The sequence below is a fragment of the Ahaetulla prasina genome, chromosome 9 (genome assembly GCF_028640845.1).
Source record: "Ahaetulla prasina isolate Xishuangbanna chromosome 9, ASM2864084v1, whole genome shotgun sequence".
In the NCBI taxonomy this organism is placed as follows: domain Eukaryota; kingdom Metazoa; phylum Chordata; class Lepidosauria; order Squamata; family Colubridae; genus Ahaetulla; species Ahaetulla prasina.
In genome coordinates, this window is record NC_080547.1 from 17,052,419 (window position 1) to 17,067,538 (window position 15,120).

A 15,120-nucleotide genomic window follows, 5' to 3' on the forward strand; every position below is an offset into this window, starting at 1 on the left:
AGAAAGTTTTAATCTGTTTCTTCGGGATTTTATTCATCAGCCTGCACCAAGAGATATTCTGGATTGCACTTTATTCCAATTTATTCTGCATTGCGTTGCTCCCTGAGTTCAAGATGTTCTCAAAAAGATTGGAATTTTCATCGCTTTATTCAACGCTCTTGAAAGAGGTTGGGGGGGGGGAAATAAATCAATTAATTTCTGCAGAACCTTCCGCAGATAGCAGATGCAACAAGAAAAATAATCAACTCGGGATAATTTTCTTTTCTTTGGGAGACCAGCCCACACTGGTTGCAAACTACATATAGCTTCTTCTGGTAGATTGCTAATACATTTTGTTAAAATTTAATTTTGATGAACGGCAAGGATTCAATCCAAGGACGAGTAAGTCATCTATTGAAATACAGGTTTTTCATTCATTCCCATTCTAGGCTATTCTGTTAGGGATGTTGAAAAATCTATATTGTTCATATTCTCTTTAAGATCAGCTCATAATTTTCCTTGAGATATGTAATTTCCATGTACAAAGCAACTTACATACCCTTGAAACAATCCTGCATGCAGATGCAGCTGTTTTTAATCAATAGGGCCTCTGGTGGCTCAGCAGACTAAGTCTGTCTGTTATTAACACAGCTGCTTGCAATTACTGCAAGTTCAAGTCCCACCAGGCCCAAGGTTGACTCAGCCTTCCATCCTTTATAAGGTAAGTAAAATGAGGACCCAGGTTGGGGGCAATAAGTTGACTTTGTATATAATAAACAAATGGAAACACGGGAATTTGTTCACGCGCACCATCTGTGCATGCCTTTGACATCAAAAACACAGCGATATAGGCAGAGGTGGAATTCAGCAGGTTCGTTCAGCGAACCGGTAGATACCACCTCTGACTGGCCCTGCCCCCAACTATTCTCTGCATCCCGAGGCCCAGCTGATCAGTAGGAAATAGGGATTTTGCAGTAACCTTCCCCTGGAGTGGAGTGGGAATGGAGATTTTACAGTATCCTTCCCCTGCAGTGGGGAGGGAATGGAGATTTTACAGTATCCTTCCCCTGGAGTGGGGAGGGAATGGAGATTTTACAGTATCCTTCCCCTGGAGTGGGGAGGGAACGGAGATTTTACAGTATCCTTCTTCTGCCATGCCCACCAAGAAGTCCACAGAAGTGGTAGTGAAAATATTTGAATCCTACCATTGGATATAGGACGGGATTGTGGCCCGGCAGGTGGGTGGGCCCACCTATAAGTCGCCTCTACCAGTTCACTCAAACCGGTTTAAACTGGCTGAATACCATCTCTGAATTCCACTCTTTGGTAACCAGTTCTACCTGGACATTTTCATGCTTTTTTCCTAGCAATGTTACCAAATTGAATAGAGTAGAATAGAATTTTTTTTATTGGCCAAGTGTGATTGGACACACAAGGAATTTGTCTTGGTGCATACGCTCTCAATGTACATAAAAGATACCTTCATCAAGGTACAACACTTACAACACTTAATGATAGTCATAGGATACAAATTTCCCTCCCCACTCTGGGGCCAGTCAGAGGTGGTATTCGCCGATTCTTCGAACTACTCAAAATTTCCACTACCATTTCTCCGAACTGCTCAAAATTTCTGCTACCTGTTCTCCAGAACCTGTCAGAACCAGCTGGATTTCACCCCTGCCCCACATCCTTCCTAGAATCCAGGAGGCCCTCTTTCCTCTCCTCTACCCTGCCTTAACTTATATTTCTATTTAGGAGTAGGAGGAAAAGAACACACACTTCCAAATAAATCAGTGAGTTTTGGCTGCCTATTTCTGATTTTCTAAAAGTGCTTATGGAAGCTGCAAGGCCCAGGGGCATTATTGTAAATAAAGGTAATGCTAGAAGCTAACAATTTGCTTCACAGCAGGCTGGCTTCCATTTCAATCATCCTCATTTTTCTTTCCCCCCTCTTTCCCAAGCCACGGGTTTCAGGAGAGGGACGAACAGTCTTTATCAAAGGCCCGCACTCCTCTCTTACAAATGGATTTTTGAATTAGCCCAAGAGTCACAGGTTGTCCCCGGGTCAAGTCAAAAGCGCGACCCTCCACGAGACGCTATTACAACTCTGCTTTTTGATTTGCTAACACCCTGAAACCCATCAGGCCTTCCATTGATCCGCAGAAGGTCCATTGTTGTCATCGCCTGCCTTGTTTAGGCCTATTCGCTGGTGAGATTGGGACAGCCTACTCGACGGTTAGCTGTTCCTTTCAACCCAGCAAAAAGGAAGTCAAGTGCCCAACAAGAGATCTCTGACGTTTGGATCTATGGGCCCTGCTAAGTTTCTCTTCCTTTCATCTAGGGAGGTCTGTGGAAAGAATAAAATAACCAGGTTGGAAGGGACCTTGGAGGTCTTTTAGTCCAACCCCTTGCTTAGGCAGGAAACAGTATAACATTTAGAATAGGATAGGATAGGATAGGATAGGATGGGATGGGATGGGATGGGATGGGATGGGATGGGATGGGATGGGATGGGATGGGATGGGATGGGATGGGATGGGATGGGATAGGATAGGATGCGATACAATAGAATAGAATACAATAGAATAGAATACAATAGAATAGATTATTTTTATTTATTTATTTTCGTCAAGCATGTATTTTATGACAGATACAAGTGTAAACATAATTATGTAAACATAATTATAAACACATGTAAAGGGTATGAATAAAAGAAAACAAATTTAATATCTAAATTTTTAATTTATCAGCCTTTAATCTGCTATGTTTTAAATATTGTTTTAATTGTATATATGTTGTTTTATCGTTGGCTGTACACTGCCCTGAGTCCTTCGGGAGAAGGGCGGTATAAAAATTTAATAAATAATAATAAAAATCATAATAAGGACAGGGACAATAGGCACGCTGGTGCGCTTGTGCATGCCCATATATAGAATATGGTTGTGTGTGTGTGTGTGTGTGTTTGTGTGTTTGTGTGTATTGATGAATAGAATAGAATAGAATAGAATAGAATAGAATAGAATAGAATAGAATAGAATAGTTGAAAGGGACTCTGGAGATCTTCTAGTCAAACTCCCTGCAGGCAGGAAACCCTACTCCACTTTAGACAAATGGTTATCCAATCTCTTCTTAAAAACTTCCAGTGGTGGAGCATTTACAACTTCTGGAGGCAAGTTGTTCCACTGATTAATTGTTCGAACTGTCAGGAAATTTCTCCTTAATTCTAAGTTGCTTCTCTCCTTGATTACTTTCCACCCATTGCTTCTTGTCCTGCCCTCAGGTGCTTTGGAGAATAGCTTGACTCCCTCTTCTTTGGGGCAGCCCCTGAGACATTGGAACACGGCTATCATGTCTCCCCTAGTCCTTCTTTTCATCAGACTATACATACCCAATTCCAGCAACCGTTCTTCATATGTTTTAGCCCCAGTCCCTTAATCATCTTTGTTGCTCTTCTCTGCACTCTTTCTAGAGTCTCAGCATCTTTTTTACATCATGGCAACCAAAACTGGACGCAAGTATTCTAAGTGTGGCCTTACCAAGGCATTATAAAGTGGTATTAACATTTCACGCGATCTTGATTCTATCCCTCTGTTTATGCAGCCTAGGACTGTAAGGATGTTGGTGCTTATTTCTCTCGGGGGCTTCCAGGTGTCTGTTAAGGAGCAGTTTAAATCTCCGGAGATCTGGAACAAGGTGGCAGCGATGCGAAATCAAAGTTATTTATCACTCCGCTCAGTAAAACAGATGTGGCTAAGCAAGCTGTTCCTTCCTGAGGTTTCCTTCCCACTCCTTCCGTACAGAAATGTATGTTCTCTAATGCTGCTGGTGGTTCCTGCGAATGTAATGTGTAAGGAAGGTCTAGCAATGTGCTTTGTACCAGATGGGTGCCCATATGTTTCGCCTCTCCCCATGCATCCATTTTGCACATATGCCTGTTGGGTGGGGTACATTTGCCTCCCTTTGGTTTGTAGAAAGACCATCACGCTATTTAACAATATTAGGGACTGATTTCATCTCTTGTTCCTTTTCGGAGTTGCCTGATTGAGCTCTGCACGCTTCCGACTGTGCTTTTAGGAGCTTTCCTTCCCAATCTGCTCTGGTAAGAGTGGAATCGTATCACACACACAGCCAGCCTCTGGTGGCTCAGGCTGCTAAGACAGTCTGTTATTAACAGCAGCTGCTTGCAATTACTGCAGGTTCAAGTCCCACCAGGCCCAAGGTTGACTCAGCCTTCCATCCTTTATAAGGTAGGTAGAATGAGGACCCAGATTGTTGGGGCAATAAAGTTGACTTTGTATATAATATACAAATGGATGAAGACTATTGCTTGACATAGTGTAAGCCGCCCTGAGTCTTCGGAGAAGGGCGGGATATAAATGCAAATTAAAAAAAAACAGATTTCACAAGAGTTTTTTTTTTTCAAGCTGCACACAAGTCACACCCAAAGGGGTTGAAAGTTGGGGTGAAGGCACAGCCTTTCCCAGAATTTAGCAATAGTGCTCAGCCATAGCACAGAGACTTGTATACCACTTTACAGCCCTCTCTAAGCGGTTTACAGAGTCAGTCTATTGCCCCCAACAATCTGGGTCCTCATTTTACCCACCTCAGAAGGATGGAAGGCTAAGACAACCTTGAGTCCCATCAGGATCAAACTACAGGCTGTGGGCAGAGTTTGCCTGCAATACTGCATTCTAACACTAGGAGGGAGGGAGGGAGGAAGCAAGCAAGCAAGAAGCAAGCAAGCAATAGCACTTAGACTTATATATCACTTTACTGTGCTTTACAGCCCTTTCTAAGCGATTTACAGAGTCAGCCTATTGAGTCCTCATTTTACCCACCTTGGAAGGATGGAAGGCTGAGTCAACCTTGAGGCCATCAGGATTGAACTCCAGACTGTGGGCAGAATTAGCCTGCAATACTGCACTCTAACCACTGTGAAGGGAAGGGAAGGGAGGGAGGGAGGGAGGGAGGGAGGGAGGAAGGAAGGAAGGAAGGAAGGAAGGAAGGAAGGAAGGAAGGAAGGAAGGAAGGAAGGAAGGAATTAATGAATAGCACTTAGACTTAAATACTGCCTCACAGTGCTTTACAGCCCTCTCTAAGCGATTTACAGAGTCAGCCTATTTGCCCCCAACAATCTGGGTCCTCATTCTACCGACTTCAGAAGGATGGAAGGCTGAATCAACCTTGAGCATTTTAAAAATACTGCCTGACTTCTAGTGACTCTAGGCAATTGTAAAAATTATATACATTACTTTTCATTTTTAATGTTGCTTTCTTCCTACTAAATTAATTCAATTTTTTTTTAAATGTGAAAATGAAACATAAGCATCTTCTGGTGAAATCTTCCAGCCTTATCCAGAAGGACTCTTAGCTCCAGAGGGTTTCTACTCGTGAGTAATTAAGTACAGAAAAGCTCTTTGCAAAAATTGTGGTCATATGATCCCATATGAATATTTTGACCTAGTTTTTGGTCACCAGCTTTGGTCACCACATTACAAAAAAAAAAAAAAGACGTTGAGACTTCGGAAAAAGTGTAAAGAAAAGCAACTAAGATGATTAGGGGCCTGGAGACTAAAACATATGAAGAATAGTTGCAGGAAATGGATATGTCTATTCTAGTGGAAAGAAAGACTAGGGGTGACATGAAAGCAGTGTTCCAATATCTCAGGGGCTGCCACAAAGAAGAGGGAGTCAAGCTATTTTCCAAAGCACCTGAGGGCAGAACAAGAAGCAATGGGTGGAAACTGATCAAGGAGAGAAGCAACTTAGAACTAAGGAGAAATTTCCTGACAGTGAGAACAATCAATCAGGGGAACAACTTGACTGCCGCAAAGAAGAGGGAGTCAAGCTATTCTCCAAAGCACCTGAAGGCAGGGCGAGAAGCAATCAGTGGTGGGATCCTATTGGTTTAACAACCAGTTCGCTGAGCGCACGTGCCAGGTGCACGCTTCGTACACGTGCACAGTTTGCAGAAAATTGAACTTCCGTGTTGCTGAGAGCCAAGGAAAACAGCTGAGGAGCGGCCATCCGCTCTGCCGCCCGATCAGCTGGGCTTCAGAAGCAGAAATAAAGGTGAGTATAATGCAGGGGCATTATATAAATGGGCAGGCGGGCCCCATTTCAAAGAAAGAGAGAACCGGTTTGCTCACAGCTGAAAGTCGGAGCTAAAGGTTTGCCCGAACCGGTCCAAACCGGTAGAATCCCACCACTGGAAGCAATGGGTGGAAACTAATCAAGGAGAGAAGCAACTTAGAACTAAGGAGAAATTTCCTGACAGTTAGAACGATTAATCAGTGTGGGACAACTCACCTCCAGAAGTTGTGAATGCTCCAACACTGGAGGTTTTTAAGAAAACACTTGAGAACCACTCTCCTGCTTGAGCAGGGGGTTGGACTAGAAGACCTCCATGGTCCCTTTCAGCTCTACTCTGATTGATTGAATAACCCATATGACCCCCTTTGATCACATGGTAAGGCATTCCAGTCCACCCATAATCCTTGAGCCTATCAATCTCCATCCACAGCAAGCATATTTAATGAGTAAATACCAACTTTCACATTAGATGCATGCTTTTTCACACATTCATATTTGAGCATTTGGATGCATATAACGTGCCAGATTTATTTTTATTTTTATTTTTGCAACTTTGGCATAGTGTAAAATATAGTCGAAAGTTAAATTTGATTCCACACAGCGTTTTGAAGAAATATGAATCAGGATACTTTATCAAGGGATTTACACTGATTAAATGCCTCAGGGGTCTCTAGGTTTCCAAGAAGTACAGCAATAGTATCTATACTTTGGAAAGAAAGTTTTATTTGGCTTCAACAGAAGCTGAATTGGTTAGGAGAATACGGTTTATCTGTCAGCATTCCAAGTAATGTACCCATTGAAAGCAGAACTCCAAGGCAGGCAAGTTCCTCAAAGAACAATTTTATAGGACACTTCATATTGGCACAACTGGTGATAACCATCTCTGAAGTTCCCATGGTTTTCACCTAACTAAAAAAATGAAAGTTTCCCCCTTTCCCCCAAGTCATCAGTCACATTGTCCAATGGAAGTGCTGGCTGGTTGCTTGGTTACTCTCCTCCTCCTCTTTCTCAGGCACCTGACGAAATGACCTTGGTTCCCACAAGAATCTTTTTGTTTTGACTACCAAAACCCTTCTATCTATCTTCCCTCCTCCCTGTCCCCCCTCTTCTGCCTTGTGGCAACCCTGAAGCCTCCAAGTTGGCCTCAGCCAGGTTCACTTCAGGGTTGACATTATCAGGAATGGATTTTAGAGTTTTGTGAAGTTATGGAACAGTAGAGTTACCATAAAGTCAAGGGTGGGATTCAGCCAGTTCAGACAGGTTCGGACGAACCGGATGTTAATTTTACATTTATTTATTTATTTTTATTTATTTATTTTGGCATATAGTATATATAAGCATAAGCATGAAATGGCTATACAATATATAAGCATATATATAAGTATGTAATAACTATATTAATTGGATATAATGAAAGGAAACAATAGAACAGGAATGGTAGGCACGCTTGTGCTCTTATGCACGCCTGTTGTGACTCCAGCCCCCAAACCTGGCCCCATGCCCGAAAGTGACTCAGTGAGTGCGGCGGAAGGGCCGTAAGGCTTACCTCGGGAGCACCGATTCCTTTGGCTCGGCTCCAGGAGCCAGAACCAGACCAGTCGGAGGACGTAATGAGGCCGTCATCCCCTGATTCCTCCCTTCCCCAGGCTACGCCTTCAGACCCAGCTGATAATAATAATCAAGCTTGGCTTGACCCGCGCTTCAGAAGATTAGAGAGGCGGCATCATCAAAAGGAAGGATATATAAGGAGCACCACAGGATATATAAGGAGCTTTGGGACTGCTCGCACTCCACAGGAAGCAAAAGTTTAGCTGAACTGTTTCAAAAAGAGCTGAAAGTCTTGCTACGTGAGTCATTTGTTTGAACTTTGGCAGGCAGCTGCAATTTCTCTGCCAGGACTGATAAGAGCCCTGAATCCACTGACTGAAGGCCAACTCGTGGGTCTGAAGTGGGGAAGGAGACAGAACAATGCCCCTTACAGACCTCTTAGGAATGGGGTGAGGTCAACAGTAGACAGTTTTTGGTTAAAGCTTTGGGGATTTTGGGAAGAGACCACAGAGTCAGGTAGTGTACACCAAACCGGTAGTTGCAAAGACTGGCTGTCACCACCCACCCTGACCTTCCCCTGACAGGAGTCTCCACACAGCCCATTTTGGATGCCAGGTAAGTGCAGGGCCTGCGCGGAGGCTCTGGGAGGGCAAAAAAATGGGCCTGCTGGAAGTTCCGGAAGTCTGGAAATGGGCCTGTTTCCAGCCTTGGGAGAGCTTCTGGAGCCTGGGGGAGGCCGTTTTCGCTCTCACAAAGGCTCAAAGAAAGCCTCCGGAGCCTGGGGAGGGCAAAAATAGCCTCCCCCGCCATGGTGCTGGAGGCCAAGTAGGCCACACCCGCCATGGCCACCCAGCAACCAGGCAGAGAACCAGTTGCTAAAATGTTTGAATCCCACCCCTGCATAAAGTGATCTCTGGTGGTCTAACAATCCACCCTGATGCCGTTTCCATTTCTATTATCCGTGATCATTATCCATGTTCATCCTGCAATTTCCAGATTTGTGCTTCACAGCTTGCTTCGCACCACGGCGTAATGTAAAACAATCCGCCAAGTGGAAGGGTGGAAAATATAGATTTGGAGTCTTTCAAACTTCCTTTTGTGCCCTTTCCTTTGCCTTGTCTAAGCAGCCATTGATATTCGGTTAAAAATAAACCCAAAGTAAAAACCATGTATTCTGCAATTGAATGGTGCTCTGATTTAGATTCCGAGCCGTAGAGCTTCTGAGAGAATTAATATTTTTCTAAGCATAGCCGTCCTAATTATGCCACACGCTAAAATGGCTGCCAGAGGCAAATACAGATGGAAGTGAAGAAGAAGAACGGGTGGAAAGTTGCCACAAAGATTCATCTTTCTTCTAAAGGAGTTAAATGTTTGTAGATATTTTAAAAAATGAAGAAACACGCAGACTTTTTAAAAAAGGAATATGATGAATGTAATGCATGCAAGAAAAGAGTTTGTGCAATAAGGGAAAAAATATGTTTTTCTCATCTTCATATTTCCACTTAAGTGAAGGTACTTACCTATTAAGAGGTAAGTACTAAGTGAAGGTATTTCATTAAGTGAAGTTTACTCCTACTTTGGAAGTCAAGTTAGGCCTAAAGTTTGATAGGACTACAGCCGTTTTTTCTAGACTTCGTTGGAAGAAATATCCATCAGGGATCAGTTCCAAATGGGGAGAAATTACACTGGAAACATGGAGACTGAATGGAAAGATGGTTTAATGGTGGACAGGACCACATGATCTTGAGGTCCTTGGCAAAAAGGAGCACATGGAGTGGAGAGAGGGATAAATTTATACTCTGTTGCTTTGAATTTGTATTCCGATTGGTTGTCAGACTCCCATGGGGCCATGCAGGGGTAACTTTGTAGGTTGTCTTTTGAATCCCAAGCTTGGTTGACTCTTGCTGGGTGATACAATCTCCCCAGGTGCCATGTGATGAGTTCTGTTGCTAGATGGGTAGAGGGCTAATCCTACTTTGTTGGATCTTGGATGAAGGCATTTGCTTATGAATAGACCTAGCTATCTCTTTATCTCTTAAGTGCTAACATCTGCTGTGGGCTATTGAAGAGGGTGAGGGCTATTAAGAGTGACTCTGCTTCCTGCGTAAAAAACATGTTTCGCCATTTTTCATCCAGGGAAATATAATATTCTGCCTTTTTCATATTTCCTAGAATATTTCATTTTCCTAGGAGAAGGGGTGGGTGCTAACTTCCTACAAGTTGTACAAATTAGACTATACAATTGATTGGAGACTGTGGCCAGGTATTTGATGGGATATAACACACTACAAGGTTGTGAGGTTAAGTGAGGTAATTTGACTCTAACTACGAGTAATGGGGCAGGGCTACAAAAACGGTGTCCCAGAGGCACTTTTTCGAAAGGCAATGGGGCTTTCTTGATTATTTTCCCCTTGAAAATGAAGAACTGAAGAAGCTTCCTGGATGAGAAGTGAAATGTTTTCAAGGTAAAAAAGAAAGAAAGAAAGTCCAGTTGCACCTCTGGGACAACCATGACCTGGATGATTGAGAATCTCCATACATACAAAAATAAGGAGGTTTTTCAAAGAACAAAGGTAGTTATTTCTCCTAGTAATAAGAAGTATCTTGAGAGATTTGGTTGTTGTTGTTCTTCTAGAGCATCTTAAACGCTCTAGAAGAGCCACAAAGATCCTAACTCGAAGCCCTTTTTCACTTCTGGAGCTGACCGGAAGTCCGGTTCCCCCACCATAGAGTCTCCTCCTAGCGCGGCGTCCTTTTTCCTCTACCCGTCCTAACTGAGAGCCCTATCAATTGTGGAGCTGACTGTAAGTCCGGTTCCCCCACCATAGAATCTCCTCCTAGAGTGGCATCCTTTTTCCTCTGCCGACTGGAAGTCCGGTTCCCCCACCACAGAGTCTCTTCCTATCATGGTATCCTTTTTCTTCTGTTGACTAGAAGTCCGGTTCCCCCACCATAGAGTCTCCTCCTAGAGTGGCATCCTTTTTCCTCTGCCGACTGGAAGTCTGGTTCCCCCACCATAGAGTCTCCTCCTAGCGCGGCGTCCTTTTTCCTCTATCTGTCCTAACTGAAAGCCTTATCAATTGTGGAGCTGACCGGAAAACCCGTCCCTTGCCATAGAGTCTCTTCCTAGCGCGCCGTGCTTTTCCAACCCATAACCGGAAGCTCCTCTCAAAATTGTGGCAGATAGCCTTCCTACAACCATGTTGCATGATGTTTTGGTCATCACACTATAAAAAAAGATGTTGAGACTCTAGAAAAGATGCAGAGGAGATCAACCAGGATGATTAAGGGACTGGAGACTAAAACATAAGATGAACGGTTGCAGGAACTGAGCATGGCTAGTCTAGGGAAGAGAAGAACCAGGGGAGACAGGATAGCAGGCTTCCAATATTTGAGGGGCTGCCACAGAGAGGAGGGGGTCAAGCAGTGGTGGGATTCAGCCAGTTCGCACCACTTCAGGAGAACCGGTTGTTAACTTTCTGAGCAGTTTGGCGAACTGGTTGTTGGAAGAAATCATTAGGGCAGAGAACCGGTTGTTAAATTACTTGAATCCCATCACTGGGGTCAAGCTATTTTCCAAAGCACCTGAAGGCCAGACAAGGAATAATGGATGGAAACTGACCAAGGAGAGATTCAACCTAGAAATGAAGAGGAAGTTTCTGACAGTGAGAACAATCAACCAATGGAACTTGCCCTTGGAAGTTGTGCGAGCTTCATCACTTGAGACTGCCATTTGTCAGAAATGGTGTAGGGTCTCCTGCTTGAGTGGGGGGTTGGACTAGATGACCTATAAGGTCCCTTCCAACTCTGATAATCTGAATAATCTGGATCCTGAACTTCCCTCACCTTAGTTTTTCAGTGTGTACCTGTTCCTACTTCAGCAGAACAATTTAGAATTCTGATTCCACAGGGCTGCCCTTTCAGCAAAACTCAGCCACAGAAACATTAAAAGATAATTTGTCAGTCTGCGGAGTTTTTGAAAGTGACATTGGCATGCCTTCTGGAATCATCCGTTTTGCTCCTTTAGCTTTTCCACCATTCTGTGGACCTCCAGCAGCATGGGTACCACCTGTGATGGAAAAGGTCCCTCCTGATCTTCAAGCATTTCCTTTTGCCGGTAGCATCTTTGCAGAAATACCGAGCTAATTGGATTCTTTCTTCTCCTGCTGAATTGCAAGCCAGGAGGAGATAGGGCCGGGAAGTGATGGATTGAGAAAATAAAAAGGAAACCCTTAAGCGGGAAGGATTTTAATTGGAGTGGTTGACTCATCTTGACTAATTGTACATAACGGGCTGAAGGATGCACTCCAATCTGGGATTAAGGCCACTTGAGTAAGGGTGGGGAAAAGAAGGGTCTCATTAAACTGGGAAGCTCTGATACCAACAGAAGACAATACTTGTGTCAGGGTTCCAAGGAACACCCACAACGAAATAAAGCTCTGAGGCTTGAGGTTCCTCAAAGTTCCAATTTTTTAGAGATGTCATGTTGGCACAGCTGGGAAAACCCAAAACTGAAAGCTTCCAGGTTTTCCATACACAGTTGACAGTTCACAGCCCTGCCCCACACCCACAAGTTCATCACCTTGTCCAATCAACTCTTCACACTCAGATTGGATACAATCTTCAGGCAGTCTCCATCAGATGCAGGATGTCCTTGAATACGGAATGTTGTTATGACTAACTTTCTACCGCTCCAACAACAACCCCTCCCAACTTCCCCAGCTAAAATATGTGGCAGTTAAGAAACAAAACAGAACATTGCCTTCCAAAACTGACAATTTGTAGCTCAGAGTTGAACTGTGGGGTCCTTGGTGCTCTCCGAGCTTGGTGGTTTTCTTGCAGATGTTTCATTACCAAACTAGGTAACATCATCAGTAGTAGAAAGGAGTGGGGTTGAGGAGGAGGAGGAGGAGGAGGAGGAGGAGGAAGAGGAGGAGGAGGAGGAGGAAAATGATGACTCTGGAGTCTCTGAGCTTGGCGGTTTTCTTTCAGACCTTTTATCACCAAACTAGGTAACACCATCAGTGCTATCTCAAAGATGCTGTTCAAAAGTCAACTTTTTTTGAAGGAAAAAGAAGACATTTCACTTCTCATCAAAGAAACTCCATCAGTTCTGGTAGTAGGGAGATAGAAGGTACCTATCCTTCCATTCCCCTACTATCACAACTGATGAAGCTTCTTGGATGAAAAGCAAAACATCAAATTTTTCTTCCTCGAAACAAAACAAAACAAAAAAAACCCACAACACCCCACTCTGGTTGCCTTTTGAAAAATATACATTCTATTTGCAAATCTGAATTGGAAACAAGAGAAAAAGTTTGTTGTGTCTGTTGTGTGGACATTGTGGAGAGTATCACACCTCACAGAAAAGACATTCGGCAAGTTACATTTGACCTGGCATGCGCAAAGGAGGGTTGACTGGAAATAATTTATCAGGCTTGCTACTTAATTATATCTATCCCTATTGTTATTATTCAATATTTCTTAACATGCAATCAAGAACATTGGTTATATAAATTGATTAGAAGGTTTTAATCAACCGAGAAGATGGCTCAGAATAATTAAGCAGCAGATTTATTTAATGAAATGTTTTTAAAATAGGAATGTTAGCTACAGATAGCCAGAAGGGTTGTGAATGGGGCTGTTAGCCCTTTTCTCTCATCTCCAGCAAACACTTTGACAATATTAGACAAAACTGTTTTTTCTTGGGTCAGTCTTCTGAACTGACCGTCATTTTGATGCACTGATTAAAAGAGATTAATTTACATTTCCTTCCTTCCTTCCTTCCTTCCTTCCTTCCTTCCTTCCTTCCTTCCTTCCTTCCTTCCTTCTTTCTTTCTTTCTTTCTCTCTCTCTCCCTCCCTTTCTCTCTCTCTCTCTCTCTCTCTCTCTCTCAAATAGATGGATATAGATATAGATATAGAAATATTTGTCCCACTTGGTTGCAAGATTTGTTTGTTTTTTCTGCCCTTGTCTAATTCATGTTCCAAATGATGTGTGATGCTCATCATTTCACACCTTCACAAATATCCATGCTGGCTTTCATTTTTTTGGGGAAAAAAACAACATTAAATAACAAAAAAGGTGTTACCGTCACCTGAATTACTGTTGCAGCTTTAATTTTCGAAACATATCTCGCACACATTTTGCTCGTACTTAAATGTATAATTTCTTTCAAAACTCATTCGAAAGCATCTGTTATTACATTTGAAATATTTCAAGGTGCACCATTACATTCAAGAGAGTGTGAGGCTCAGGGGCAGTTACATTTCAATTATTATAGTGGTTGGTTCGAGAATTGCTAATCTAGTCACACCACACAGGAATGTCCCAGGGGAGAAAACCTTAGCTATAATACATGGATGCGTCATCTTAGAAAGTATTTTTTGTTCCTGATAGTTTTAACACATAAAGTCTCCCTCAAGTTGAGTTCAAATGCTGATTACTTTGTCAACACATGGAAGTGGATTTCTGGGCAAAAAAGGATGAAATTCTTTTTCAAGCAAACAATTTGATCTACAGGTCTCAACTCACAGTGGGGATGACCAAAAATATTGGTTGCCAATTAATATGGCCATTAAGCAAGTCATCCTGCATCCAGATCTGATTTTACAAACATTTTTACTGAAATTGTTAAGCGGATCATGTGGTCCTTATTGGTGAATCTGGTTTCCCCAATTGACGTTGTTTGTCAGAAACTGGCTGGGAGGATCACAAATTGTGATCTCATAACCACAGGAGGCTGCAGCTGGTTGTAAATGCCAGCCGGTTTCCAAGTGCCCAAATTTAAATCACATGACTTACTTCATGATAGTATGGTTCTCGTAGGACAGTTATAAATAACTTTTTATGAGGCTGTTGTAACTTTGAACGGTTGTAAATTGAGGACTATCTATACATCCCTAGGATATTCTCACGTCTCCCCCTTCCAAGTAATAACCTGATCTGACCCTGCTTAGCTTTTTCAAAAACAACCAAGATTGCCTAGATGCAGGCCTCTAGCATAGCAAATGTTTCTATTTACACAGAGAAGCAAAGGTAGTTGAACAAGCAACCAGTTAAAACTTGTACGATTGATTGACTTAAAACCCCTTTGCTTCATTATATTCCTGGCAGAGGAGGCTGTAAAAGATAGAACTCAAAAATGGGTGCCTAAAAGCAAACTTTTTTGCATTCTTCATGCTGGACATTCATCTTATTGTCATAAAATTGGGGTCATATTTTATGATCAATGGGCTCCCCAGTTGCTCGGCTAAAGATTCTTTGAAGTTCAACTGTTTAATTCTTCCTGGAACTTACTGATGGTGGTTGTTGTTAGTTGCAAAGTCATGTCCGACCCATCGTGACCCCATGGACAACGTTCCTCCAGGCCTTCCTGTCCTCTACCATCCTCTGGAGTCCATTTAAACTCACACCGACTGCTTCAGTGACTCCATCCAGCCACCTCGTTCTCTGCCGTCCCCTTCTTCTTTTGCCCTCAATTGTTCCCAGCATTAGGCT

At 42.9% G+C, this 15,120-nt stretch overlaps 1 protein-coding gene across 3 annotated transcripts in view; it reads left to right on the forward strand.

Annotated features, from left to right (window-relative positions):
• The window catches only part of LOC131203861 (opioid-binding protein/cell adhesion molecule), a 541,096-nt gene that overhangs the window by 420,504 nt on the left and 105,472 nt on the right, over positions 1-15,120 (forward strand). For 2 of the 3 annotated variants that reach the window (XM_058194544.1, XM_058194545.1), the window contains exon 4: positions 2,143-2,145. The exons of the other annotated variant lie outside the window; for it this stretch is intronic. In XM_058194544.1, the coding sequence (XP_058050527.1) occupies positions 2,143-2,145 (3 nt within the window). The remainder of the gene's footprint in view (positions 1-2,142; positions 2,146-15,120) is intronic. 3 annotated transcript variants of the gene reach the window in all.